The 27,981-nt window shown below is 47.0% G+C and overlaps 1 protein-coding gene across 1 annotated transcript in view; it reads right to left on the bottom strand.

Annotated features, from left to right (window-relative positions):
* The window catches only part of CMTR1 (cap methyltransferase 1), a 96,220-nt gene that overhangs the window by 8,522 nt on the left and 59,717 nt on the right, over nucleotides 1–27,981 (bottom strand). The window contains exons 17-24 of the mRNA XM_068232681.1: nucleotides 25,204–25,272; nucleotides 23,759–23,890; nucleotides 22,017–22,139; nucleotides 21,837–21,928; nucleotides 16,078–16,146; nucleotides 14,610–14,657; nucleotides 11,541–11,653; nucleotides 9,773–9,881 (exon numbers count right to left, since the gene is read on the bottom strand). Of these exons, the coding sequence (XP_068088782.1) occupies nucleotides 9,773–9,881; nucleotides 11,541–11,653; nucleotides 14,610–14,657; nucleotides 16,078–16,146; nucleotides 21,837–21,928; nucleotides 22,017–22,139; nucleotides 23,759–23,890; nucleotides 25,204–25,272 (755 nt within the window). The remainder of the gene's footprint in view (nucleotides 1–9,772; nucleotides 9,882–11,540; nucleotides 11,654–14,609; nucleotides 14,658–16,077; nucleotides 16,147–21,836; nucleotides 21,929–22,016; nucleotides 22,140–23,758; nucleotides 23,891–25,203; nucleotides 25,273–27,981) is intronic.

Below are 27,981 nucleotides of genomic sequence, written 5' to 3'. Positions count from 1 at the left end.
GCAGTGGCCCACAATGCGTTTATCGTAGAGGCTATGAAGCTAGTTCTGACCAGGAATTGTTTCACGTTTGAAGGCCAATTCTATCAACAATTACGCGGAACATCGATGGGGGCGTCGTGTGCACCAGCCTATGCGTGTCTGCACTTGGGACTCTGGGAACGGGAACAGGTGTATCCCAGTCCGGAGTTTGGTGCACACGTCGCCCTCTGGATTAGATTTATAGACGATGTGTTAATGGTATGGAGAGGTACTACTGATGAACTGGAACAATTTATATGCAAATTGAATATCAATACTAAGAACATTCGTTTGACCTTCTCCTCTGGAAGGGAAATTCCATTTCTGGACCTTTTGTTGAAGGTGGAGGGTCAGGCGATTGTAACAACATCGTATCGCAAGCCTACGGCCGGCAATACGGTATTACATGCAACCAGTCACCACCCGTCCTCTTTAAAGAAGGGAATCCCATATGGGCAGTTCCTCCGTTTGAGGAGGAATTGTTGCAAGGATGAAGACTTCAGAAATGAAGCACGCAGTATGTACCGGCGATTTCGCGAGCGCGGATACCCGCATTCGGTATTGCGTAATGCTCTGCGGCGGGCTTGGGATCTGGATCGGCAAAAATTGCTGGCCCCCAGGGGGATGCCGCATAGTACGGAGGGAGATGGACATATGCGCCTTGTAACCGGCTTTGGGGCCCACTGGAACAATTTACGGGAGCTACTGAGTAGATTTTGGCCAATACTTACCTCTGATAAAGAAATCGAGAGAATAGTTGGTCCAAGACCACTTTTGACTGCTAGAAGAGCGCCAAATTTGAAAGACAGATTGGTACATAGTGAATTGCTAAAGAACCCCTTGACATGGCTTGATAGTAGGAAGCCTACAGGGATGTTTAAATGTTCCAAGTGTAAGCTTTGTCCCTATGTTGATCACGCCAATGTATTTTTTGACAGTAGTGGCAACAAAGAGTTTGCCATCAGATCATTTATAAATTGTGACACTAAAAAGGTAGTATATATGATACAGTGTCCGTGTGGATTAAAGTACATTGGCAAGACCAAAAGGGCACTAAAAGAGAGGGTCCTTGAGCATTTTGGAAAGATAACCAAAGGGAAATCGACAGGGGTCATTTATGACCACTATAAGGAATGCCATCAGAATAATCTGAGGGGAACTACAGTGAAAGGGATCTATAATTTAAAGATATCAAATAGACGCGGTGACTTTGATAACATACTCTATTGCAAGGAGGCAATGTGGATTTTTAAACTTGGCACGGTAGTACCTGAGGGGTTAAATGCTGAACTAGATCTATCTCCCTTTCTTAGAGCTAATAGATATTGATATTGATCTAATAATGTTATTGGGAGTAAAATCAGCGCTCATTGCAGATGTTTTTGTGATCGGCATGTACACGCTTTGAATAACTCTAAGGAAAAATGGGTAAAGTATGTGTATGAATGGATCCGCAATGAATGACAAACTGTGCCTTTAAGACAATATGTGCCTTAATAATAAGTAATTAGGCGGGAATTGCCATGTAAATATGCAGCGTGGGATGATCTATCTGTTAAAGAACAACCTCTCTGGATTATGATGTGTGTTATGGTCTATTGATGGACTTTCCTTGTTTGGGATCCTACTTGAAGTGGACATTTGATGTGCTGCTGTGGTATCTCCACTAAATTCAACCGGTATATGTGAAAAGTTTTCAAGAGTGGTACACGCATGGACCATAAGATCAAACATAGCCATGTTTTGCATGTTAGTTAGCAGGACAAAGCTGACTTACAGGCTTATAGAAGCTGACTTACTGAACATCCTATATACAGGCCGCACCGCATACACGCTATGCAGTATACAAACAAATGGTAAGCATGACAACGGAGATGCGGTGGGCGGAGCCTGAGCCACTACATAGGTGGTGACGCTTGCTAGACAAACCACACCCTGATGAAACGTCCAATTGGGACGTGAAACGCGTCGGTGGGCGGAGTTGACGCGACTGCGTACACCGCAGCATCATCCACACACGTGAGGCACGGAACTCCGGGCTGGCGTCTTCCGTAGAGGAGAGTTGCGGCATGGTGGAGCCAGCGGTATGACGCTCCCAGGCCATTTGATAGGACTCTGCCTGACGAACCAACGGAAGCTTCCAGGATGCGACACCTACATCTGACATGGGTGAGATCTACCCCTTCTTGCTTTGACCAAGTGGTGAATATTCAAGTTCTGATGGAACTTTGGTGAACTGAACCATTTTGCTGGGATCCAAGTCAATCCTAAGGGGGCCCCCCATATCAAATATTAAGGCACATGTATGTGTGGTGAGTGAGTGCGCGGACGTGTTTAAGTGCAGCAGGTTTGTTGTCTTTGGCCAGACACAGCTTTGCCTTTATACTTAAAATACTTGATAAATCATTAATACGCAGTCAGCGTTGCATATGTCATCCGCAACAAATGTTTTTATGGGGATTATTTGGGGGATATACTGACCTATGGCTAACATGTCTGAGGATTGGTGTCTTTTAATGATTTTGATATAATAAACGTACTTGGTATACTTTATGAGGCTGTGTGACCAATTCAATTGTTTAGTATATGTCATTTCAGCTAAGACAGATTTCCCAGCTGTTCCTAAGCAGAGGGATACTGCACATCAGATCTTGGTTTAACGATTTGTGTCGCAAAGCGACCGCAATCGCGTTTTGGCCGACTGGGCGTCGCCCGGCGTCACACCTCCCCTTCCTGACGCTGTGTAGGGGGTTGTCAGCAAGACATCCGCCGTAGCAGCCATTGGCGCTGCTGTTCTAGTTCCCCCTGACACCGGGACAGCCCATCGGCGTTTTGGTGCCGGCTGCCCGCTTTGTGTTGGATCGTAAAGTCGTACTGTTGCAATGACAGGCTCCACCGTAGGAGCTTGCCATTGGTCCCAGCAGTACGGTTTAGCCAACTGAGGGGGTTATGGTCGGTAACGATCGTGAAAGAGCGGCCATACAGATACGATTGTAGTTTCTGTAGGGCCCACACGATCGCTAGGCACTCCTTTTCAGTGGTGGAGTAGGCTACCTCTCGGGGCAGGAGCTTCCGGCTCAGGTAGAGGATAGGGTGTTCATCTCCCCTTCCATCCACCTGGCTGAGGACTGCGCCGAGACCGTAGTCAGAGGCATCGGTTTGCACAACAAACCGACGACTGAAATCCGGGGCTTGAAGCACAGGGGCACTCGCGAGTGCCTGCTTCAACGCTTGGACGGCGTTCTCGCAAGCGGGGGTCCAGCTAACAACCTTGGGGTGTTTCTTGCTAGTGGCATCGGTCAGGGGCTTCGCCAGGGTACTATAGGCTGGAACAAATTTCCTATAGTAACCGGCGGTCCCGAGGAACGCCTGGACCTGCTTTTTCGTGATAGGCCGAGGCCATGCCAGGATGGCGTCAACCTTTCCCGTGTCAGGTTTCAGGGTGCTACCCCCCACCCGGTGACCTAAGTACTGCACCTCGGTCATACCAATCTGACACTTACTCGGCTTAACTGTCAGATTGGCTGCAGCCAGCCTCTCTAGTACCTGGGACAGGTGTTTGAGGTGTTCCTCCCAGGTGGGGCTGAACACCGCAATGTCATCCAAGTACGCTACAGCGAACCCTTGCAGTCCCTCCAGCAGGTCGTTTACGGCCCGCTGAAACGTGGCAGGAGCGTTCTTCATCCCAAAGGGCATCATCGTGAACTCGAAGAGGCCAAAAGGGGTGATGAAGGCCGACTTCTGCCTCGCGTCAGGTGCAAGTGGTATCTGCCAGTACCCCCGGCTCAGATCCATGATTGATAGGTACCTGGCGGACGCCAGCGTATCCAACAACTCATCGATGCGAGGCATGGGGTAGGCGTCTGTAGTGGTGATGGCGTTCAACTTCCTGTAGTCCACGCAGAACCGAGTTGTCTGGTCCTTCTTGGGGACCAGGACAACAGGGGCTGCCCAGGCACTACAGGACTTTTGAACCACCCCTAGCTCCAGCATCTCCCTCACCTCTTTCTGCATGTCCGCTTGCACCTCAGGGGAGACGCGGTAAGCGGATTGCCTGATGGGGGGATGGGTGCCCGTATCTACCCTATGCACTGCCAGACTGGTCCGCCCCGGGACACCGGAGAAGGTGTGCTGGTACGGACCCAGCACCTCCTGCAACTGCTCTTGCTGGGACGAGGAGAGTTGTGGGTTGACGCTTAGGTCGCTGTCCACATCTCGTATGTCAGCCAGCAGGTCTAACAGGGGGTCTGCCTCTCCCTGCTCTAACCGGCTGCACACTGGCAGCACATACTTGGTCCTGTCATGGTGGGCCTTCAGCATGTTGACATGAAAGCTTTTCTGTTTCCTGCCTCCCATGTTCACCAGATATGTCAGAGGGTTTAACCGTTGCACTATAGTGTAGGGTCCCTCCCAGGCCGCTTGCAGCTTGTTCTACCTCACTGGAAGAAGGGCATACACTTTGTCACCTACTTCAAATGACCTCTCTCCAGCAGTGCGGTCATACCAGAGTTTTTGTTTGGCCTGAGCCTGGGCCATGTTTTCCGTTACCATTTCTGTGAGGGACTCCATCTTGTCCCTGAACCTGAGGACGTAATCAACTACAGAGACATCTGTGGGGTCCCCCTTGCCCTCCCACGTCTCCCGCATCAATTGTAGTGGTCCTCGGACATTCCTACCATACAGGAGCTCGAACGGGGAGAACCCGGTAGATTCCTGCGGCACCTCCCTGTATGCAAACAACAGATGAGGCAGGTATCGTTCCCAGTCCCCACCTTGCGACTCGACAAACGTGGTCAGCATTTGCTTCAGCGACCTGTTGAACCTTTCACACAGTCCATTGGTCTGCGGGTGGTAGGGACTGGAGACAATGTGCGTCATCTGTATCTTTTTGCACAGGGCCTCCATGAGTCCGGACATAAACTGGGTTCCCTGATCAGAGAGCATCTCCGCAGGGAACCCGACTCGGGAGAAAATGTTAAGTAGCGCATCGGCTACCTTGTCCGCCCTCAGGGAGGAAAGTGCCATGGCCTCAGGATAGCGGGTGGCGTAATCCACCACCGTCAGGATGTACCTTTTGCCACTGCTGCTGGGAGTGGGCAATGGTCCAATTATGTCGACCGCCACTCTGTGAAAGGGCTCACCTATGATTGGCAGTGGACACAAGGGAGCTTTGCGGGGATTCCCAGCCCTTTTTACCTTTTGGCAAATGGTACATGAGCGGCAGTAGTTCGTCACATCTATCCGCATTTGAGGCCAGTAGAAATGTCCCCGGATACGATCAAGTGTCCTGTGGATCCCCAAGTGCCCGGCCAGGGGAATGTCATGTGCGGACTTCAGCACATGCCCCCGGAAGGCACTAGGTACCACAAGCAACTTGGTACCCATCCCCATTTCACCTTCGGTGGGGTGTACAGGCTCACTGTACAACTTCCCACCTTCCCAGTATACCTTGAAGGTAGCCTCGTCTGTGAGGGGCTCAGAAGCCTGTTTTCTGAGGGCCTCGAGGCTAGGGTCAGTCTGGAGTGCTTGCACAAATGCAGCACTCTCACTCTCAGCCAGCTGGCCCGTGGCATATGAGGTTAGTGGCTGAAGGGTACCATCCCTGTGGTCAGAGGAGGGGGAGGAGGCCGGAACCTCCTCCACCTGTTCTGAGCCCAGGTTCTGAGCAGTACGGCTGCGTGTTACTGCTAGCACAGGTATACCTTCAGAATGGCACATATTGGCATCACCTACATCATTGTTACAAGCATTAATAACAGTAACAGGAACATTTTCATCACAGACAGTTTGTACATCAACCACAGGTTCCCTTGAACTGGGCACGTTCAACCCACCTCCCCCCTGTTCTTGCCCCTGGGTGCAAAGTACCTGGGTGTGGGCAGAGAGTCCGTCTCCGTTCTGGCATTCCACAGGGCTTGGTGCAGGTTCATAGTACGACACCAGCGTGCCCAAGTCGGTCCCCAGCAAAACAGGGACCGGCAGTTGGTCCAGGATCCCAACAACCTTCTCGTGGACCCCCACCCCCCAGTCGATGGACACCCGGGCTTGGGGAATGTGAGAAAGAGTGCCCCCCACTCCAGTGAGGGTGAGGTACTGGTCAGGGATGATGGCCTCTGCGGGGACAAGGTGTGCACGCACCAGAGTGACATCTGCTCCGGTGTCACGGAAACCAGTGACAAGCTGGTCATTCACAGTAACCAGCTGGTGATTGCTTGTGATGGGGGAGTTCCCTGTCCCCTTTGCAAACATCAGGTTGGATGCGGCTCCTGGTTGGGGTACGCTGGCGGGTGGTGTCTGCCGCGGGCGAGGTGCGGGTGGTCCAGGTGCTGGGGTGGCCTGCCTCCGCTCCGGACAGGTGAACTTCATGTGTCCCGTCTTGTGGCAGTAGTGACAGGTGACCTCTCCAGGCGCTGCAGGCCTGGGTGCAGAAGCTGTTCTGGGTGGCCTCTGTGGCGGACGGCTCACAGGGGCAGGAGAGTCTGCCGAGGTATTGGGCTGACCTCCCCTCCAGCTGGATGGGACAGTCCTGCGGGTATCAGCCACCCGGGTAGTTGCAAAAGTCTCAGCAAGGTCGGCAGCGACAGTTGCTGAAGCCGGCTTGCGTTCTAGCACAAATTGTCGTACATCAGCAGGGCAAATGTTCAGAAATTGTTCCAGGACTATCAAGTCCTCCAGGACGCCATAAGACCCTTTGGTGAGGCCGAGTGTCCACTGGCGGAGTGTGGTGAGCAAGCTGCTGACCACATCTCGGTACGAATCAGAAGACTTTTTCTGCCAGGCCCTGAACTTTTTGCGATAGGCTTCTGGCGTCAGCTGGTACTTAGTAATGATAGCGTCTTTTATAGCATCATAATCATTATCCTTTTCCGCAGGCAATTCTGCGAAAGCATCAAGCGCTTTGTAGCGCAGCAAAGGTGTCAGATGTCTGGCCCACTGGTCTTGGGACAGACGATACTGACGGCATGCTTTTTCAAAAGACCGCAAAAACAAGTCAATGTCAGTGTCTTTTTCAATATTAGCAAATTTAAATTTTGCACTTACGGGTGCTGCAGCTCCTTCAGCAGGGAGGCTGGGCGGTGAACTCCGGCTGGCCTGTTGCACCTTTGCCATGTTGAGCTCATGCTGTCGTCTCTCCCGCGCCTCTGCGGCATCCCTCTCCGCGTGGCGTTCAGCAGCAGCAGCAGCAGCAGCAGCTTTGCGTTCTGCAGATTGGCGCTCCCGTTCCTCTCGTGCTTCCATGTACTGCATGTACTTGTCCAGGTCAGTCTCCATCAGCTTTTGTAATGCCTGCTGCATTACCGGGTCAGCACCCATGGACAGTCCAGTACTGGCCAGTTCCGGGCGAGTACTGTCAGAAACTCTGGGATTGGGGTCCACACTGACATTCTCCGGCGTAACTGTTGATGCAGGGCCCTCAGGATGCACAACCTCTGTACGGTCAGGAGTCTCAGTCTCTGGTTCCCCTCGATTGTCAGATGGGCTGGTATCCACCTCAGCGGACACTCCCGGCTCCCGCAGTTGCTGGGTATCCCATCTGGACAAGTCGGCTATCAGGTCCCGTTTTGTCTTGCGGAGGATGCCAATGCCCCTCTCTTCGCAAAGATTTTCCAGGTCTGCTAGGCACATGTTCTGGTAGTTCCCGGACATTTCCATGCCAAATAAAACTTTTAGGGAGGGGTACTGGCTACACAGTCTCTCTGTATATATAAAAAATATATTGCCTTCCAGCTACACCAACGAATTAGTTAGTTTCTCGATAGCGCTAGCGCTATCGCAAATACTTTCAGCACAACACAGATCCCACCGCTGCCACCACTGTCACAGGAGCCCTAGTGGCTGACCGCACTTAGCCTTCTAAACGGTGCCAGCGCACAGATCGTGCGAACTCTGGCCGCAGTCAATGCGCAGGAACCGTTAAGAATTAGCCGCAGACAACTCAGAAGGGAGCCTGTGAGACACGGGTAATTACAACGTCACCTACTGGTTCAGAGTAAACTGCCACCACCGCGGTTACTATGGGACCGTGGGGCCCACTAACTGACTGACTAATCCTGCGAATAAAACGGTTAAACACACGATATTCTGTCTAGCCAACAACAAACAAACAGTAGCGTATCTTCAGAGACCCGGGATCAGTTCTGTGTGTGCTGATAAGCAGGGTAGCGAAACAGTGAATGACTTGGGGAAAGTCGTTTATTCACGCAATATAAATAATTAATATACACAGACAATTATGAAAATCAACAATTATGAAAACAGTAATAGCCAGTATGAAAAATAAAAGAAGGGAGAAAAATACTTAGTTCCTGGAAAGATGTCCTGTTTGTGGGAAAAATCAGAGTTCTGGTTTCCAATCAAGTTCAAGCAAACGGTTTCAAGTTCTTAGAGTTCTTTGTTCAGATGGGTCAGCAAAATGGCCACCAGCCCTATGTCCTCTGGCTGGCAGCAGATTGTCATGAAGATGGTAAAGGGAGGAAGATCTTCTCAGGCAGCTCATTCACTTTTAATGGAGATGAGCTCAGAGGCGGGCTTCCAGAGTCGGCCCCCTAGGCCGGACTATGGTAATCACACCTGGGCAGGGGCTTTAGCAAACTCATAATCCTGACAGGTTCCCTAGGCCGACCTGCGCGGCCGGCACACAGATAATAATTACATATTCTCGATCCCCAGAACCTACCGATTAATATGATATCAAACTTGGGCATGTTTGCATGCCCGGTTACAAAACGGTGGAATTCCCAGCGTTCTGGTTAGGCTAGGGGCCCAAATTTAATATCAAAACACTCACAAGCTCCGGACCAGCAGAATGATATAACTTTCACATTTCTCCGATGTATGGTACTTCTAAAACATGCATAAAGATCATAACTCTATGTTTCCCTATCCTGGCTGAATGGTTCCGCTAAGTCTGCCCCCTGCTGGGATTAGCTTCCTTGGCTCTGAAAAGACTCCTGGTTTGTTAATTAACATCTCCATGAGATCAGCTAAGTGTCACCTGGTTCCCAGAGCCAAAAGGGAAATTGTGCCTTCCACAGGGAATATGTCCAAGCCAATTAACCCCTTCCCCCCAGGCTGTCATTTCAGCTAAGACAGATTTCCCAGCTGTTCCTAAGCAGAGGGATACTGCACATCAGATCTTGGTTTAACGATTTGTGTCGCAAAGCGACCGCAATCGCGTTTTGGCCGACTGGGCGTCGCCCGGCGTCACAGGGTCTATACCTATTATCATAGTAATACACCACCAAAGCATTTTTTGCTTATACCATAGTTATCAATACCAATTTTTTTTATATATGTCTTGTATACCCTTTGTGAATGCACAGGTCTTATTTAGCCTGGTCTGTGTGATTTTTAGCCATATACTCCTTGTTTATTGCCTGATGAAGCAGGGTTAAATCTGCGAAACGCGTTGCAACTGTTTTTTGGAGTATGGTAAATTTACGACTGTTTTGAAATTGACAGTTTTTGTGTCTGCTTCTGGGAGTTAAGTCCACCACTGCCTCTGTAGCAATTTTAAGATTTTTAGTATATTTTGTCCTTTTAGCGGCTCTGTACAATTTATACCCCATACGTCATATAACTCACCTGCACATTCCACATGGTTCCCCCTATGTCACATGACCCACCTGCACGTCACATGATGCCCCTATACGTAATATGACCCACCTGCACATACGGCACATGCTGTCTCAACATGGCACGACCCGCCTGCACACTCATCACATGAGCATGACACCTGAACACACAAACTTACTGGAACGAGGAAATGGATTCTGGTGGGACCTCATAGATGGCTGCGTGCGTCTTCATGTTGAAGAAATATTTGCGATTGTGACTCTTGCTGAAGGCCATTGTCCAGGGATCTGAGGACATGTGACAGAAAGTTATATCACACCCCACACATTCCCATAGCTACCAGTGCTCTGGTTTGGAGAAATCTCCTCCCATCAGTGACATTACACCCCACACATTCCCATAGCTACCAGTGCTCTGGTCTGGAGAAATCTCCCATCAGTGACATCACACCCCACACATTCCCATGCCTACCAGTGCTCTGGTTTGGAGAAATCTCCTCCCATCAGTGACATTACACCCCACACATTCCCATAGCTACCAGTGCTCTGGTCTGGAGAAATCTCCTCCCATCAGTGACATCACACCCCACACATTCCCATAGCTACCAGTGCTCTGGTCTGGAGGAATCTCCTCCCATTAGTGACATCACACCCCACACATTCCCATAGCGACCAGTGCTTCCGGCCAGAGAAATCTCCTCCCACCAGTGACATCAGACCACACACATCCCCATAGCTACCAGTGCTCCGGTTAGGAGAAATCTCCTCCCACCAGTAGAATCACACCCCACACATTCCCATAGCGACCAGTGCTCCAACCCCCAATGACATTACACACCCCACATTCCTATCGCTACCAGTCCTCCAGTCTGGAGAAATCTTCTCCCACTAGTGACACCCCACCACGGGACAAATTCAACTGAACTTTTTTATTATGGTGCTTATTAACAAATGTGTGCATGCAAATCATTTTATTACCCTAGCCGGTGACTGGTTCTATTTATGGAGACATTTCCCTACTTCTGCATAGCGCTCAGGTTACATGGCCATTGACATAGTGCTCTGATGAGGTCACAGCTCTGTCAGGAACTCCTGCTGGCTGCAGCCAGTACAACAACTAAGCAGGGAGGGCTTATTCATGTACCATATTCACATACGGCATACAGCGTTGCATATACTGTGCTATACACAAGAATGACAGATGCTTCCTACAGGGCTGTGAAGTCGGTACAAAAATCTTCCGACTCCATCTCCTCAGTTTATGAAACCACCGACTCCAGGTACCCAAATTAGCTCAGACTCCAACTCCTCGACTCAGACTCCTTAGTCTAATACTTACCAGGGCTGTGGATTTTGTACAAAAATCATCGGACTCCCACTCCCGACTCCTCAGTTTATGAGATCACCGACTCCAGGTACCCAAAATGGCTCCGACTCCACAGCCTTGGCTTCCTAAACAGGGCTGTACAGTATTTACACTACTCTGCTGCAATTCTTTTAACATACTGCTATACATACTTCCGTCTACAGAGCTGGCCCTTTACGCATCGCAGTATGGGATCAGTGCTGTAGCCATAATTGCCTAAATTACATTTTCAAAGGGCTTTTGCTTGGCTGTGACAGCTGCAGGAAATGATTAAGAACACAAAGTTCTCAATGCATATTTATGCTCAAAGCAAACCTATTAAGGAAACTTGTATTATTCTTCGTCTCTGGTACACTTAAAACTGCATACATTTGCATAATGCTGCATTAACTCAAAATTATTTGCATCTTACTGAGCATCACTAATTTTCACTACAGCTTTTTTACTCTTTTTTTAAGTTAGCCGTTAAACGGGATTATCCTGAATACGATGCCTGGAGACCCCCGGAAATGACAGGAGAAGCCCCCTAGTCTATGAGGACCTGAGTGACCAGCTGCAGGGGGCTGAGGCGCGCCACTCACCATTCACAGTCTTCACTAGGTAGAGGCCGGAGGGCACAAAGTGGCGGTCATCTCTGCCGGTGTAGGACAGCCGCGGGATCCCGCCTGAACTCTTAATGATTTTCATCTCTAACCTGAAACAACAGCAGAAATTACACCTCCGCAGAGATTGGGTGTTATTTGGCATCTGACGTAAAAAAAAGGGTTATGGAGGCCGACATGTTTATTTTCATTTTAAACAATGCAGATTGCCTGGAAATCCTGCTAATCCTCAACCTTTAAAGGTGCGTACACACGTCAGATAAAAGTCTTTGGAAAATGAAAGATCACAGACCAATTTTACCACTCTTCCCTGTAGTATGAGAGCCATACTCTACACAGTCTATTCTATGGAGCTGAACTCCCCATCAGATAAAAATCATTGCAAGATGCTGCACACAAAGATACTGTACACATGCAACAGATCAGTATCTGCAAAAGATCTGTTCCTGCAAAAGATCCATTCCTGCAAAATGCATTCATAGTCTATGATATCTGCAGATCCCATACACACCTTGTTTAATGGACATTCATCTGCAGATCAGACAATTAACTGCCGATCTGAAGATCCAACCTGGTGGATCTGATCTACAGATAATTGTCCGTTAAACAAGGTGTGTATGAGATCTGCAGATATCATAGACTATGAATGCGTTTTGCAGGAATGGATCTTTTGCAGGAACTGATCTTTTGCAGATACTGATCTGTTGCATGTGTACAGCATCTGTGTGTGCAGCATCTTGCAAAGATTTTTATCTGATGGGGAGTTCAGCTCCATAGAATAGACTGTGTAGGTATGGCTCTCATACTACATAAAAAGGGGGTAAAATTGGTCTGTGATCTTTCATTTTCCAAAGACTTTTATCTGACGTGTGTACCCACCTTAATACTTTTAGCCATAGACCCTAAATAAGCCTATGTAAATCAGGTGCTCTGACTGAAGTCTGACTGGATTAGCTGCATGCTTGTTTCAGGTGGGTGATTCAGGCACTACTACAGCCAAAGATCAGCTGGACAGCCATGCAACTGGTATTGTTTAAAAGGAATTAAATATGTCAGCCTCCATATGTCTCTTCCCTTGAGTTCACTTTAAGTTTCCTCCAAGTGAGGTGATGGCATCATAGGGCTGGTGCACACCGGAGCAGTTCTGGAGCGGTTTTTAAAACCCTTGCAGGGGGGAAACCGCTTGGCTAATGAAAGTGAATGGGATGGTGTACACCAGAGCGGGGCGTTTTTCACAAACGCAAACTCAGGGGCTGCAGCATTTTTTAGATCTCTAAGGCGTTTCTGCCTTAATGTTCAAGTATAGGAAAGTGGAAAACCGCTCTGAAAGACGCTAGATCAGAGCTGTTTTCCACGCGTTATTGTTACAGAAGCTGTTCAGTAACAGCTTTTACTGTAAAAATATTTAAAATGTGCTACACAAAAACGCTCCAGAAAACGCTAGGCATGTTTAGAAAACCTCTCTATACATGCCTAGAATCGCTCTGAAATCTGCTTCAATAACTTCCAGCGTTTTGCAGATCTGCTAAAGGTGTTTGGTGTGCACTGGGCCTAACTGTTTGCTCACACCTTGGCACCCAACTAGATCCCAGTGTTTTTGTTAAAGGAAACCAGAGATGAACGCTTTGGCACAAAATAAACATATCCCGATAGATTTTACAAAATAAATACTATACCTGGTATTTTCGCCCGCTCTGGTGTGCCATTTTTTAATTATTAAAGGTGGCCATACACTCATTAGATTAGCAGCAGATAGATCATCAGATAGATCTCTGATCTATCTAATGTGTTTAGGAACATTTTTTTACAAGGAGCAGATTTCAGTATGAAATCTATTGAAAATCGATCTGATGGCATTTTTTTGCCATCAGATTTCCATTAGGGCCAATGCAAAATGATAAGCAATCTCAACAGATCGACCTAGATTTTCCAGCCTGCCAGATCGATTGAAATCGATCAAAATCGGCTGCAAATCGGTCGATTGGTCAACCGGTTTGCAATCTACCAATCGATCGATCGGCCAAAAATCGGCTGAGTGTATGGGCCCCTTAAAACTCCATGCAAAACACAGTTCATCAGAAAAGCATATTATTTAGGTAGCTGTGTGCAAAATGAAATCACCATTTCTAAAAACCTCTTATGACTAACAAATATAGATTAAAAAAAAAAAACATTTTTCCAATATACCCTTACATTAGCAGCTCCTCCCATCTCACCACAGCTCTCTGTGATGCTGCAAGTATACAGAACAGGAAAGCAGAGCCAGAAGGGGGCAGGATTGGGCTTGAAAAGAAGAGAAGACAGACTCCGCTATAACGATTCCTGAGCAAAGCCAGACAATGCTCAGTCAGGGATTTTATCAGGGCTGTTAACAAGCAGGCTGAGCAGTGAAGGGTGAAACAAAGAGCAAGGTAGGTGTTTTCTCTAATGTTGCCACTGATATACTGTATATGGTGAAATACATGAGGGTGCTTCGTCTCGGTTTCACTTTAAATAAAGCCAGCCTTTCCTGCAATAGAATGGCCTGTTTCTGTAACAAACCTCAGTGCAGGAGAATCTGATTGGCACAGGGCTTTTTCTCAAGAGCACTGCTTGTACTGGGGATTTTAACTATGAGCGCACAGAACCACTACTGCCCAGCTCACAACAGTCCACAGACTGCAGTCTGCACAAGGCTTTAGTCTAAACTCTGGTACACACATCCAATCTTAATTGGCCAATTTTTACCACCTCCTTGTAGGAGGGGGGTTAACAGGCTTTGAATACAATGAATAGAATGTGCAGGTAAAGCTCTCACACTGCATGGAGGGAATGATCGGTAAGATCGGTAGGAAACTATAGTTCAGGCCCACTAATAGAAGGAAAAATGATAAGCAATACGATCAGACTAAAAGAATCATTCCCAAATTCAGATTGATGTTCATTGTTGATCAGCATCATTAATGAATTATACATAAAAATAAAATAAATAACCTCATGAAACTATAGCAGAAGCAGGCTGTAGATTTAGGTTAAAGGTTGAAGTATTGAATACTTCACAACACTCACCTCAAAAAGATCTTCTGTATTTCCTCTAGTCTGTAAACCTCCTTCACCCTGCAGGGAAAACACGTCATAATATACCAGTGACAATAATAATGACACACACAAATACAATACACATTCCAGCTCTGATGTACACAGGGCATTCTAGCCATTCAGTGGGGAATAGAAAGGACAGAACCATAGGGGGAGAGTCTGGGAACGGAACCCCTTATATAACATCCACTCTGGCTCCAAGATCAGCTCACATGCTACTTATCCTGAGGTGTTACTGGATTTCATTCAAAGGGAGCAACAGCAATTGATCTGCTATCATACAAGAAACGCTCTGGTGAGCAGGGACTTGAAGGGGGGGGGGGCGTGACCCCGATACCCTGGTGATGGTTATCACGACCCGTGGACAGGATCAGATTTACCATAAGGCACATGCCTACAAGTGCCTGATGATGGAAAGGCTGCTCACTACCCTCTCCCTGAGTGCCTCCCTCCCTCCTTACCCATGTAGAGGCCTGAGCAGAGTGTAATGAGAGGTTACTCATCCAGCTATCGGCATTCCACAAATCTCCCTTCAGTCAGGGGCACCTCTAGCTACTTAATGCTGGGGATAGCTCTGGCTACCTAATACTTAGGGGCTCCTGTAACTACCTATGACGAGTAAGGTAAGTAAGGGAGAAGTGACAGCTGGGGCAGCCAGCACACTTGGGGAGCAGTTCGGTGGGTGTTTGTAAGTTCATGGAGGGCAAAGTGTAGGGTGCCAGGACATCTGTGCCTATAGGCTAATGTGATGTAAATCCGGGCCTGCCCGTGGATGTTTTGGGTGCATGTTGAAAATACACAGGCGGAGATTTAAAGTGATACACACAGTTTGCACTATGATGCGTTTCTTTTAACGTGTGCTTTATGTGATTGAATAGGCAAGTGACCTTGGACACTGCAGGTTTGAACACTGCGCTAGCAGATCGGTTGGATTTAGTGGGGTTATACAGGTCAGGAGGATTGGAAAGGTTACGGCAAGACACATGTGAAGGTGGTTGCTGGGAACGTTCTGTGCTACTGAATGCTCCCGTCCAAAGGGCCGTGATCGAATCGAAGAGGTTGCATGGCCGGATCATTGCATCCGCAGGGGGGGGCGGGATGGGGTTTGGGACTCATCAATTTACCCAGCTATGCCACAAATGGGGGTGGGGGTTATGGGGAGACGCCACCTGGGGATCAGAGCAGCGTGAAGTGATGGCGAGGGACCAGGGGGCTCTGAAAGAAGCCCCAGGTAAGTAACAGGCAATGATTTTTTTTTCACTTATTTCACTTCACTTACATTCCCTTTAGGCTGGATTCTAATAACAATTAGGATTTTATTAATGGTTTACCCATGGCAACCAACCTATCCTGTCATTGCCTCAGCTGCTTGCATAGAAGTCTGGCAGCCACAGTCTGATACGTTGGCGCTTTATACATTAATAATATGTAGACTTACCGTATGGGGCTCATATCAGGGCGACTTGGCTTAGAAACGGCCTTGACAAACTTCTCTGCCAGCTGTATCCTGAGAAACAAGAAACAGCTGTCATATGTCCGTTATGAGGGGAGACTGGCGCAGGCTTCATACATGAGGATTTCATTCTTAGCACCTCCTCTGCAAAGTTCCATGGAGTTTCTTGGGTACCCAGCCTACCCTGGGGCGTTACTCCTACTACATACTGACTGTCAGATAACCCCAGCAGGGGGAGCGGGGTAACTGGTAAAAGGGGTAACGAGTGTGCAGAGCTGGGAGCTCAGGTATGCAGAGATCTCATGGTGGAGACATATCAGTTCTGGCTGGATTGCTGCTGAAACATGGATATTCTGCATTCAAATACTACATTACTGTGACACCTGACTATGACTATGAAGCGCGATAGAACAAAAAGAGCCAAATAAGCAAAGTATATGCTTTCTGGGAAGACATTGTAATGAGCAGTTGAGAAGGTTCTTTCCCTGCAGCGTCACATGACAAGATCCAGACAGCGGAGAGTATAACAGGAATCCTTTCTTTTTCATTAAAGAAGCTGCACTGAAATTAACGTAATGAATAAAGCGTTTTTGGTTTTTTTTTTACAATATTAATAAATTAGCCAGTGTTTGCCCATTGTAAAACTCTTTCCTCTCCCTGAAACAGATTCTGAAATGTATCACAGGTGACGTCATCTTTAGTACTGGCAGGTGATCACTGCAGAATGTTCCTTTACTGAGAGTTCTAAGGTCAGTAGAAAATATAGCTGGGCTCCCAGAATACTTTGGGTGGAGGGAGAATTCCACATAATAAACAGCCTAGGCTAAACCTCAGTGGGAGGGCGGGGCTACACACCAGTATATAGATATAGGAAACGTTTCTGTTGCTAAAATGAGGAAAATGACCATAAAGTTGGTATCCTGCATAACTTGCTGCATTCTACTATCTGTCACTAAAGTGCCTCTCTCACATCTGCTGGGCAGACAGGTAAGACGAAGATTGGGGATAGAGGGAATGGGGTGTACCAACTAGTAATGGACCACTCAGGACACCGTGACAGACAGCAGTAACCAGGGTCAATTTAGAGAATAGCAACCAAGGCAGCACCTGCTGGAAAAGGCTGGTTGTGTGGCCCCCGAACAGCCATGCCAAGCACACCACTGTACCTGGAGTTATTATAGGCAGCAGATGGTGACATTGGGGCAGGGATGGCCTGAAGCCAGCCCAGTGACCTGTGGACATCTGACAATAGTGACCTTAGTCACAGAACAATGGTGTGGTGGCGTCTGTTACATAATGGGTTTAGGCTTACTCTTATCTGACGTGTCCAGCAAACATGCACAGAGCACACAGTACAAGAACACAAAGTCCAAACCAACGTGTCCCTAAACCTCCCCCGCCCATCGCTTTCCAAAATCCAGACAACTCTCTCTCCTCGTGACAGATTATTGCAGCATATTTGTGCACTGTTGTTACAGGAAGTGAGGGGGCTGAAAAATGGGCATCTTCCTCAGGGCACCAAATGACCAGACGTGGCCCTAGCAGGAAGCTGAAGATATAGATCACCGTCACCCTCAACAATCTTTAAAGAGAACCTCCCGTATAATAAGAGAGAGCCTGGCTGTCAGGTTCTGTCTTAATGATACAGGATTGGGTGGCGGGGTCATACACTGGTCAATATGTTTATGAAGTCTGCTGAGGCTTTTCAGAAACCTCCATCTGCATTGCTGAGCTCCGCCCCCAGCTTGGCAGCCACCAATTAGGCCACAGAGATTAGAAGGGGGGAAAAAAAAAAAAAAAACACGCCACTGCCATAATTCCAAGGAAGGCAGAGCAATCATCTGCCTGGATGATTTAGGGCTAATCTGGTAAGAATTCAACCCTAATGCTGGGAATACATCATACGTTTTTTCAGCAGATAGACGGTTCCATAGATAATTTCTGACATGTCCGATCCTATTTTCGATCGTTTTTTTCCGATCGATTTCTTATAGAAGTGGATTGAAATTGATAAGAAAAGATAAGGGGATCGATCAGAAAAGTAAATAGACTGAAAAATCTCATTGTGTTTTCCCAGCATAACCCTTCAAGTCGTGTATCAATATAACAGGTTCTGTCTATTTTACTTTAGGTACTCGTTAAGTTGGGAGCTTTGGGAATTATCAGATTCTGATAGGATTATATTGTGCTGTGTACCCAGACCTGAGGGGCCAGTCAAACCTGTCCGAGCTATTTTCACATGCGATTTCCTGCATGCCTGAGTCTGCATTTGCGAGTTTTGTATTCTCTTTTGAATTAACGTTTGTGCTCGTTTTTTGCGATTTTTTTAAGCGATTGTATGAGAAAATTCGCAGTGGGATTTTTTGTGAATACCAATTAAGGTAATTTACATAAAAAATGCATCTTATTAATTTTTTTAAAATTGCATGCGGTCATTTGGTTACATCTGTGTAAAGCCTCATCTACTCTGTACCATTTTCCATCAAATAGATGGATCTATTAGATAGAGCCAATAAGAAATTGAATCGTTTGTAGATGTCCAAATTGTTTCAGATCAATTTTGCGATAGATTTTGATTTGATAAGTACCCAAAATCTATTGCAAAATCTAACGCAATCCGATTGGACCGGTTGAAAATTATCTAATAGATCCGTCTAATAGATCCGATCTGACGGAAAATTGTACCATGTAGATGAGATTAGCGTCACCTCGGTTGGGGAAACTGACTCCAATCAGCAGCTGCTTACCTGGATCAGCTGTCAGAAGCTGTGATCTGCTCCTATTTAAGATTAGTCAGATTTTCTGCGGATCATCAGATTGTAAATGTGATGTTAAAAATTCTGGCCAGCATCCAAGTGTTATAAAGTTAGAAATTGGGCTAATGAAATTGCAACTCTGGCCAATCTGACTGGCTCCATTTCAAGCTGTATACAATTTGTACCTGAAGCGTATTGAGCCAAGAAACATACTTAAAGGACACCCGAGGCGAAAATAAATGAAACGAACGATTGTATCTATTTTCCGTCTCCTAAAAAATTAATTTTAAAATATTCCAGTTTTATGTTTAAATCTACTTTTTAAGTTTTAACTGTTTTATTGTTTTTGCTCAATGATACATTCCATGAAGTATACAAGAGCTAAAAATCTATGAACTATTGACCCTTTTTATCTCTTTCCTGCTCTCAGAATCCATTTTCTGCTAGGAAAGTGTTTTATAGTTGGAATTTCTTATCAGTGAGGGTCACACTGTAGTCACTTTCTTTCTGAGTTGTGACTGAGTCAGCCACTTACATACCTGATATTTAACTCTTTCAGGCAGAGAAAGAAAAAAAAGGAACACAGCATAGTTATTTGTGTGCTAGGCGGCACTGTACATATCCATGTCTATCTCATTATGTTCACTTCGGGTATCCTTTAACTACGAAGAAGGAAGATGGATCCTCCAGAGTCGTGCGACAACATCAGAGCAGGAGCCTGCCAGATATATTATGGTGGCATGAGGCCACGAGTGGCTCAGTGCTACTGCGCAGGTGCAGCCATACTCATGCAGGTACAGGGTGGCCCAGCTCATGCGTAGAGGAGCACGGGCACAAACTTCCAGAGGGTTCTGGACAGCGACGGCGGTTTTGAGGAGGCCACGGTAAGCAGCTGGAGGATCCAGAGGCTTTACTCTTCATAGGTAAGTATCTTTTGTGTTAGCATCCGCCTAGGCTTGCTTTAACAGTGAACCCGAGGTAAACCTTGGGTTAATAAAAATACTTGCCCAAAAAGACGGAAGCCTCTGTATCCTTTAGAGGCTTCCTGTGTCCTCTTTGCCTGGACCCTCCAGGAGATCTGGGCCTTGTTCCTCTTCACGCACACGAGTGCAGTCATAAGCGTGGAGGTGTATGCTCGTGCATGAAGAGGTACATGGCCCACATCTTCAATCTGTGTGCAGCCACGGAGGTCTGGAAGACAGCATATGAAGCCTATATGGATCCAGAGGCTTCCCTCTTCTTAAGCAAGTATGAGTTCTTTGACCCAAGGTTCACCTCGGGTACACTTTAAAGGGAACCTTAAAGAGAACCCGAGGTGGGTTTTAAGAATGCTATTAGGACACAGAGGCTGGTTCTGCATACTATCATCAGCCTGTGTCTGTACTGTGTCCCCTTCCCCCTGCGCTCTGCTGTCCCCCAGAAAAGAAAAACGCTGTGCTAGCGACATGCACCTTGTCACTAGCAGGCTGTTTACCTTTGTGCTGCCTGTCACCGCCGCTCCCCCGCCTCCTGCATATTGCCACTCCCTGCCTGCGTCCCATCCATCCAATCAGCTTACGGAGGCGGGGAGGGAAGGGACGTAGGGGGGGACAGCAGAGCACAGGGGGGGAGGGGGGGCACAGTACAGACACAGAGGCTGGGGATAGTATGCAGAACCAGCCTCTGTGTCCTAATAGCATTCTTAAAACCCACTTCGGGTTCTCTTTAAAAGGACAACTGTAGTGAGAGGTATGCGGAGGCTGCCATATTTATTTCCCTTTAAACAATACCAGTTGCCTGGCAGCCCTGCTGATCTATTTTGCTGCAGTAGTGTCTGAATAACACCAGGAACAAGCATGCAGCTAATCTGGTCAGATCTGCCAATAATGTCAGAAACACCTGATCTAATGCATGCTTGTTCAGGGTCTGTGGCTAAATGTATTAGAGGCAGAGAATCAGCAGGCTAGCCAGGCAGTGGTATTGCTTAAATGGAAATAAATATGGCAGCCTCAATATCACTCTTGCTTCAGTTGTCCTTTAAGTCAAATTAAAAAAAGATTTTAACTTACTTGGGGCTTCTTCCAGCCCTCTGGATTCCTTTGCGCACAACGTCCTCCTGATCCCCTCTGGGCAGCAGCGGCGACCCCCACAAAGCTGGGCTGTCAATGCCGGTCGGCAGCTAATGCGCATGCACAGGGCCAAGCTGTGCACACCCTGGTCGCGGGTTCCTGGCACTGGGAGCGTTCTGCACATGCACAGTAACGAATTACACATACTGCTGGAAAAAGCCTCAGGAAAGTTAAAATTTTGACTTAAGATTCCCCTTAAATTGGACTATTGACATGTCACTAATCGCCACCACACATACACTGTCAACCCCCCCCCCCCCCCCTCCTCAGTAAAGCATGCTGTCCATAACATGCTCTGACTAATAATGAATGTTAATCCCTCTGCAGACCACCACCACCTCTCCAAACCTCTAAACGCATCGACTAACAAAAAGACTGTAGACCATGCAGACTGTAGGGGCAGCAGAGCTTGCACTCACCTGTCCTCTCGCCACCTGGGCTTCTTCCTGTTTCTTCGCTCCCAGGGAGCCCGCGTCAGGTAACTGAACACTAGAGGCAAAATACTAGTGGCACATACCTTACGTGACCACTAGAGGCCTCTACTTGAGTGTAGAGAAGACATAGGAGAAAGTGCTGGCGGACAGGTGAAAGTAACTCTGTTGCTGCGTTGGTCCAAAATCGAGCAACGCAATCCCAACCTGCCACTGACTGATTTGATTTCAACCAAAGATTGATCGGGTATTGTTTTTGGCACCCATTTCTAGCAGATTTAATTAAATGATCGAATCGGCCAGATATAAAAAAAAATAAAAAAATAATCGACCATTGTATGACCACGTTAAGGCGGAGATGCTTCAATCACCCCGCATTCCTGCAGTGAATTTCATATCCCTCAGAAGACAATGGTGGAGGAAAGAGAAATGGCAGAAAAGTCACGTGCCTCTGGTTGAAGTGGTGTGACCGGACATCCATGCCGTTGAGGAATAAGGCGTCAAGGATGTGGATGGCGATGTTCTTCCTCTGAGCCTTGCCCTGGTGAACATGGACATTGAGGACACAGATTACAGAGATATGGAAGCTGAACCACCAATGGTCAGTCATGGATCTCAGAGGCACCTACCTCTCCCTTCAGCTCATTCACAAGCTCCACAGACAGGAGGGTGTCTCGCGGGAGCTCAGTCTTCAGATCTAGTTTCATCCAGCGGTCTGCGGGGCGTCCCCCCCACGTGTAGATCTGCGATCTCTGGGGGAACAGAACATTATACTGATATCAGCCACCACCTGACTATATAACAGATGAATGTGTTTACAAGACTGCTGGAGTCTAAACCTCATCCACATGAATTTATGGTAATGCTCCAACCCTAGCGAGTGACTCCCTCTGTCTGATGGAAATGCCATGGTTACAGTCTCACTTCTCTAGAAATACATTCCTTTGTAGATCAGTTTAGACACACCTAAGGTGAGAGGGAGATGGAGGCTGCCATATTTCTTTTTTTTTTTTTTTTAAACAATGCACATGGCCTGGCTCTCCTGCTGATCCTCTGCATTATACATTTAGCCATAGAACAGGCATGCAGATCAGGTGCTCTGACTGAAGTCTGACTGGATTAGCAGCATGCTCGTTTCAGGCATGTGTTTTAGATACTATTGTAGTCAAAGAGATCAGTAGGGCTGCCAGGCAACTGGTATTTTTTAAAAAGGTAATAAAAATGGCAGCCTCCACATGCCTTTAACGTCAGGGATCCTTTAAATCATCTGCAGCTTACAGCTGTATTCCCAAACGCCAACCAGAAAAACTCAGTCTTTGCACTTTCCTTATTCCTTTGCGGTGGAAATCTGCCATCAGTACAGAGATTCCCTGATGTTCCCTGGCAATGCGTCCCGCAAACATCTGACACGAACGTCTGCTGCTATTGGGTGCCTGGCCCCTGTCCTGCCCACAGAACAAGCTGTAGATCCGTCATCCTTAAGTACCAGTTCTCACGGGCTTCTGCTCAGCGACTCGTTTAGACAACGCTAAATGCTTTACTGCTATCGTGCAGAAACTTTGATCCTGTTTGGCACAACACTGCACGACTGCACTTGTGCACATGCAATGGGGGTTAGAGATAAAGCCCCCTCCCCCATTGATGGCCAGGTCGCCTTCTTACACGAGTGCGTGGAGGTAGAGATCCCACCGGGTATCCACTCTTGCAAGTAATCTCAGATCCAAAAAGTCCCCCCAATCCGGAGGGGAAGAAAGTGTTTTTAATCCTTTACTGTATAAGTATTACAATACCAATTGTAATAAGAGCAGCTTTTAATCACAGGATGGCTACACTTTTACCTCCATAGCTGCCTCCGGCACAGATAACAGAAGAGGAGGATCAGAGACTGTCGAGCGATTCAGCGTGCAACTACAATCGCCATACGTGCTGTGTCTTTACCCTGCACATTCTGTACCATAATACACTGCTAAGGGCATTTTAGTTTTGAAGCTTTCTCTAAGCTGTGGTCACATGACTATGCCTACAGGAAGCTACTGCCTCTGATGCATGCTGGGAGACATTTTCACTATTGTCAGATGGTGCAGTTCTCTTCCAGCATGCATCTAACACAGGCATAATTACGTGACCACAGCCTTGGACAAAAGGAATGCCGTTGAACTTCAAACCAAACATAACTTTCCAGCGCTATGCATTTTACTCGAGGGAGTGCAGGGTGCTCATTTTAGACACCGTATAAGTGGTGGTGATAGCTTGGCTTTATGAGCGAGTTGAACATACTATTTTCTCTCTGCACGTAATATTTATTTTCTATCTAGAACGCAGCCATAAACTCACAGATACCGATAGATCGAGTGCAGGGAGTCTCACTCACCCCCATGCCGAGGAGGAACTTGTGCTCGCTCCCAGACACCATGCAGCGGTAGTCCAACACCCGGCTAATCTTCTCCAGGGTCTTCGCTGTCAGGGGTGTCGGCTTGTAGTTGTACACCTCAGCGTCTCGGCTCTGTGCAGATCAGTGGAGAATGAGAAATGTCAGCAGGGAATACATTCAGCAGCTCAGTCTGGCTTCAGGCAAACCAAACTTAAAGAGAACATGAGACAAAAGAAGCCCCAGGCTTTATACTTAACCTGGGGCTTCCTCCAGACCTCTTGAGGCAGCCTGGTCCCTTTCCATCTTCTCGGGCCACTCCTGTCCGCCTCTGGATGGTCCAGTACTCTGCACGAGGTGCGCTTCGTCTTATAAGCAGCCCAGATGCACGCACGCCCTAGCCGAGCTCCCATAACTACTGTGCAGGTGCAGAACAGCTGGGCTGTGCATGCATGACAGAGTGCGATTCGGTCACCACCAAGCCGTCTAGCATGGGACAGGAGCAGCTCGGGGAGATGGCAAGGGACCAAGCAGCCTCAAAGGGGCTGAAGGAAGCCCCAGGTAAGTATAAAACCTGAGACTTCTTTCGTCTCAGGTAGACTTTTGGAGAAATAATTACAGAGTACGTTTGAAGTACAACTGAACATGTAGACTGCTATTACTGATTACCATTTCAAAACACCTACCTACTGCGCTAATCCTCTGTCTCTAATAAGCTTTGTACACACAGGGAGAAAAAAAATCATTTGATACAATGATGAATGACTCATCGTTCAAATGCAGTTTTAACATGTATAGCACAAACAACAGCTTAAAAAAAACGATAAAAGAATGACCCACGTTGGTGATCGGGCATTCTGAACCACCGACATGACGGATCACTTCGGCAGATAATCGCTTATTCTCAGCGCTGTGTACAGAGCTACAAACAATTTTTAAACAATGTGTCCACAAAATCTACGGCACCTCACCTAGATCCTGCATCGAATAACGATCCTGTTGGTTAACAATCATTTGCAGTCTTCAGCTATCGTTTACATAAAATCGCTTAATATCGTCTGTAATTCATAGTGGAAAGACCGATCATTGGCCGTTTTACACGATTTTGTCTGGCGGTGTGTACACAACATTCTTTTCCTAATTACTGACCTGGAAAAATTCTACAGATCAGACTCTGCTGGCTGCACATTTGTTCCAGGCACAGCTACAGATTAAATCAGAGTGATACAATCTGGAGGTAGAATTGACACTAGGAGGCAGCACTGGCAGTGATGGCTATCCATCCAATCTCCCAATTGAGGAAGTGTCGGCCATTCTACCTCTGACGAGGGTCTTGTCTTGTTCTGTGTCCGCATCAGTAAGAAGCCAGCGACTGGACTGAGCTCAGAACCAGAATCACCTGACAATGCAGAGACATAGAAGACACAGTGGGCACTATAGGCCGGTACCTGGGTGAGCTGGGAGAACTTGAACTTTGGGTCCGTATTCGTTGGAGCCACTCGAGCCTGGTCAGGAATCTGCAACAACAACAAAATCGGTTACAGAAATAAAAGCATCTGCCACACATCAACCACGATTGTTTATCACATGAATAATAAAGGAAGTGATGTCCACCAGTCTTGTGTCATTAGACAGGGTCCAGGGCTTGCAGGATCTCAGTCCCAGACACCCCCCCCCATTCAGCTTCTGCTCTGTGATAGGGTGGGATATCTGAGAGGGGTAAAGCAAGAGACCAGGGCAGACAGGTCTGCAGCTGCCTCTCCTGCTCTATTACCAAGTTAGCATTGCTGTTAGAAGATAATTTAGCAACACTTTGAGCTGTACAGAAAAAATTTAAAGGACAGCTGAGAGGGATACGGAGGCTGCTATATTTATTAACATTTAAATAAAACCAGTTGTCTGGGTGTCCTGCTGATCCTCTGCCTCCAATACTTTTAGCCAGGGCTGTGGAGTCGAAGAGACAAAGCAATTTTGGGTACCAAGAGTCAGTGGTGAGGAGTCAGAGTTGGATGATTTGTGTTCTAATTCCACAGCCCTGATAAGAATTAGACGGAGCAATGCAGGGTACCTGGAGTTCATAAACTGAGGAGTTGGATGATTTTTGTACTGACTCCAAAGCCCTGCTTTTAGCCATAGACCCTGAAAACAACATGCAGATCAGGTGCTTCTGACTGAACTCTAACGTTGGCCATACACTAGTTGATATGGCGTACAGATACAGTGATGTGAAAAACTATTTGCCCCCTTCCTGATTTCTTATTCTTTTGCATGTTTGTCACACTTAAATGTTTCTGCTCATCAAAAACCGTTAACTATTAGTCAAATATAACATAATTGAACATAAAATGCAGTTTTAAATGATGGTTTTTATTATTTAGTGAGAAAAAAAAAACTAAAAATCTACATGGCCCTGTGTAAAAAAAAAGTGATTGCCCCCCTTGTTAAAAAATAACTTAACTGTGGTTTATCACACCTGAGTTCAATGTCTGTAGTCACCCCCAGGCCTGATTACTGCCACAACTGTTTCAATCAAGAAATCACTTAAATAGGAGCTATCTGACACAGAGAAGTAGACCAAAAGCACCTCAAAAGCTAGACATCATGCCAAGATCCAAAGAAATTCAGGAACAAATGAGAACACGGGTAGCGGCGAATCGGCGCGGGGCGGCGGCGATCGGTGTGCTCACGCAGCTAGCAAAGTGCTAGCTGTGTGCAGCAAAAAAAAAAAAAATTTGCACAAATCGGCCCAGCAGGGCCTGAGAAAACGTCCTGCGCGGCTTACCCCGAACTATGTTCGGGGTTACCGCCAGGAAGGTTAAGCAAAAAGAACATTAAGGCTCGTCTCAATTTTGCTAAAAAAACATCTCAATGATTGCCAAGACTTTTGGGAAAACACCTTGTGGACCGATGAGACAAAAGTTGAACTTTTTGGAAGGTGCGTGTCCCGTTACATCTGGCGTAGAAGTAACACAGCATTTCAGCAAAAGAACATCATAACAACAGTAAAATATGGTGGTGGTAGTGTGATGGTCTGGGGTTGTTTTGCTGCTTCAGGACCTGGAAGGCTTGCTGTGATAGATGGAACCATAAATTCTACTGTCTACCGAAAAATCCTGAAGGAGAATGTCCGGCCATCTGTTCGTCAACTCAAGCTGAAGCGATCTTGGGTGCTGCAGCAGGACAATGACCCAAAACACACCAGCAAACCCATCTCTGAATGGCTGAAGAAAAACAAAATGAAGACTTTGGAGTGGCCTAGTCAAAGTCCTGACCTGAATCCTATTGAGATGTTGTGGCATGACCTTAAAAAGGCGGTTCATGCTAGAAAACCCTCAAATAAAGCTGAATTACATCAATTCTGCAAAGATAAGTGGGCCAAAATTCCTCCAGAGCGCTGTAAAAGACTTGTTGCAAGTTATCGCAAATGCTTGATTGCAGTTATTGCTGCTAAGGGTGGCCCAACCAGTTATTAGGTTCAGGGGGCAATTTCTTTTTCACACAGGGCCATGTAGGTTTTGAGGGTTTTTTTCTCACTAAATTATAAAAAACATCATTTAAAACTGCATTTTGTGTTCAATTATGTTATCTTTGACTAATAGTTAACGGTTTTTGATGAGCAGAAACATTTAAGTGTGACAAACATGCAAAAGAATAAATAATCAGGAAGGGGGCAAATAGTTTTTCACATCACTGTAAAATCCCTTATCTGATCAGAGAAGGATCTATCTGCTGGAATCCCTCCACATGCTACAAACAGATTTTCAATCCATTTCAGCATGAAATCTTTTGAAAATCTATCTTCCAGTCCTGTCCCGTCCCCCACCCTCTTTGGGACATACTGTCACTGTGTAGCCGAAGCTCTCACGCGTACGCCTCCCAATCTCTGCTCTTCCCGCCAGCTGCTTCTTCACTCCAGAGTCCTGGGCGCCTGTATGTTGTAGCTACAGAGGTCAAACACTAGGGTCACTGTGGCACATATCTCACATGTCTACTAGAGGCAGTTAGTATTTGGCCTCTGGCACTTGGGGCATCACACAGGCGCCCAGGAACCGGAAGTCAGCGGGAAGATCAGAACCGCAGTGGACAGATGAGAGTAACTTCTGTCAGAGAATTGAACGTGGCTAGTGACGTGCTCCCGACCTGCTGTTAATCGGCCGAAGTTTTGCAACCTGCGTAACTGAGCAAATCGTCCGATTATTGGTCGGGGGCATGGATTGGGGTGGGTG

This window comes from Hyperolius riggenbachi, chromosome 4 (genome assembly GCF_040937935.1).
Source record: "Hyperolius riggenbachi isolate aHypRig1 chromosome 4, aHypRig1.pri, whole genome shotgun sequence".
Taxonomy (NCBI): domain Eukaryota; kingdom Metazoa; phylum Chordata; class Amphibia; order Anura; family Hyperoliidae; genus Hyperolius; species Hyperolius riggenbachi.
The sequence above is the reverse complement of the archived record's forward strand: the minus strand, read 5'-3'. Positions and strand labels throughout refer to the sequence as shown.